The sequence below is a fragment of the Priapulus caudatus genome, unplaced genomic scaffold (assembly GCF_000485595.1).
Source record: "Priapulus caudatus unplaced genomic scaffold, Priapulus_caudatus-5.0.1 Scaffold1179, whole genome shotgun sequence".
Taxonomy (NCBI): domain Eukaryota; kingdom Metazoa; phylum Priapulida; class Priapulimorpha; order Priapulimorphida; family Priapulidae; genus Priapulus; species Priapulus caudatus.
Window position 1 is genome coordinate 22,419 of NW_014578240.1, and position 2,500 is coordinate 24,918.

The window sequence follows — 2,500 nt, forward strand, 5'->3', positions numbered from 1 at the left end:
ATACTGCTACGCATCACACAACTGATACACGCGTAGCTGATACACACAATTGCTACACGTCACACAACTGCTACACATCACACAACTACTACACGTAGCTGCTACACACTACTGCTACACATCACACAACTGCTACACATCACACAACTGATACACGTAGCTGTTACACAATACTGCTACGCATCACACAACTGATACACGCGTAGCTGATACACACAATTGCTACACGTCACACTACTGCTACACATCACACAACTACTTCACGTAGCTGCTACACACTACTGCTACACATCACACAACTGCTACACGTATCTGCTATGCAATACTGCTACGCATCACACAACTGATACACGCGTAGCTGATACACACAATTGCTACACGTCACACAACTGCTACACATCACACAACTACTATAGACTGGCGATCGACGACACACACTCGCGTTGATGCGCACCTGGAAGCAGTCGATCTCGGGCACGCCGTACTTCTTGGCGGCAGTCTGGAAGTTAGTGATGTTCTCCATCATCTTGAAGTCGCCGCCGCTCTCTGTGATCTTCTTCACGGATCCGGGCAACAGCTTGTTCATGAGCCTGCGAATCAATGCTACACATCACACAACTGCTACACGTATCTGCTATACAATACTGCTACGCATCACACAATTGATACACGTAGCTGATACACAGAAATGCTACACGTCACACAACTGCTACACATCACACAACTACTACACGTAGCTGCTACACACTACTGCTACACATCACACAACTGCTACACCTCACACAACTACTTCACGTAGCTGCTACACACTACTGCTACACATCACACAACTGCTACACGTAGCTGCTACACATTACTGTAGTGTAGTAATGTATAGTAGAACTTACTTGCACAACACGACTCCGTTTCTCGCCCAGTCCTCGAACGATCCCTGCACGGGTTCGCCGATGATCGTGGAGATCCACTCAGCGGCCTCGGCCTCCTTCTCCATATCTCTCTTGCCGGCGATCTGCGCCAATCAAAAATCTTTTATGAACAAATCTTTTAAGTGATATCTATGTCTTACCATGGGACATATATTATTGTCAATCACATCAATTTCATTTTTATACTGCCTGATGATATCGTGTTTGCTAAACTTATTTTAATTGTAACGTTGTAAATACTAGTTTTGCAATAAACCTATTATCTATCTATCTATATTAACAAAATTGATCGTAAAATATTTGCGAAAGACCAAAAGTCTTGATAGTATTCGATTGCCAACTGTGTTGCTCTCATCCGCAATCTGCACCAATCGGAAAACTTTTGACCGCTAATATTTTAGCGATTGCCGTACGGTTATGACATACTATTTTTCATATCCGATAAATTCGTATTTAGCATTTAGTATTTAGAAATCGATCACACCCAAATTCACTTCCGAATTCTCTCGCCATTCGACGCGGCACCCCCCGGTGGGCGCTCGCGCGCGCCTCTGCTAGCGTGTGTTCCTTCTAGAACGGATCCCATCTTTCGCGATGTCTAGATGCGCACCGGCGCAAGACAAAAACCTTGGGAACGATGCCATCAATTAATCAACAAGAAAAACCAGCGAGAAATGCGGCAGCGTCTGAATAGCGAATAGAAAACAAATTGCCCGTCACCACCCAGCCGCGAGTTTATTTTCGGAGTTTTGGAATGTTATGTTCAGCGCTGACGGCCGCTGCTCTGCAATGACGAAACAGCTAGGGCGCAGTTGCCGCTTAGCCATAGTGAGGCAGCAGTAATATCAGCAGCAGTAACAGCAGTGGCCGCAGCAGCAGTAGCAGCAGTAGCAAGAACAGTAGCAGCCGCAGCAACAGTAGCAGCAGCAGTAGTAGTAGTAGCCGCAGCAGTAGCAGCAGCAGCAGTAGTAGTAGCCGCAGCAGTAGCAGCAGCAGCAGTATTATTATTATTAGTAGTAGTAGTAGAAGTAGTAGTAGTAGTAGTAGTAGTAGTAGTAGTATTAGTAGTAGTAGCAGCAGCAGCAGCAGCAGCAGCAGTAACAGCAGCAGCAGTAGCAGCAGCAGCAGCAGAAGCAGCAGTAGCAGCAGCAGCAGAAGCAGCAGCAGCAGTAACAGCCCTTAGTTGTTTACATGCCGCTTGCCCTTTTAGCAGCGTATCTGTCAGCGACTGCCTCTTCTCATTCCCATGCTTTCACCTTGGGCACCGACTCAATTCGGTCGTCAACAACGCAAAGGTCACCCCCTTAACGACGCAGTCGGTAGCAGTCGGCAATACCGTCTGCATGGTGTTGTCACCTTACAACCCGAATTTTCGTAACTTCCGTGTGTGTGAGTGGAGTGAGTGCATGAGAGAGAGCGAGGGTGCGTGTGCGCGCATGCGTGCGTGCGTGTTTGTGTGTTTGTATGTGTGTGTTTGGCGTCTCCGCCGTCATCCCTCTCTCCTTATCATACCGGTGATGTTTGAAATCATATATAATATATATAGTATAATACTAGTATATATATAATATAAT

General features: G+C 46.4%; 1 protein-coding gene across 1 annotated transcript in view; it reads right to left on the reverse strand.

The window, feature by feature from the left end:
- LOC106815701 (muscle-specific protein 20-like) overlaps positions 1 to 2,500 on the reverse strand; it is a 30,206-nt gene that overhangs the window by 4,961 nt on the left and 22,745 nt on the right. The window contains exons 3-4 of the mRNA XM_014820201.1: positions 888 to 1,009; positions 455 to 590 (exon numbers count right to left, since the gene is read on the reverse strand). Of these exons, the coding sequence (XP_014675687.1) occupies positions 455 to 590; positions 888 to 1,009 (258 nt within the window). The remainder of the gene's footprint in view (positions 1 to 454; positions 591 to 887; positions 1,010 to 2,500) is intronic.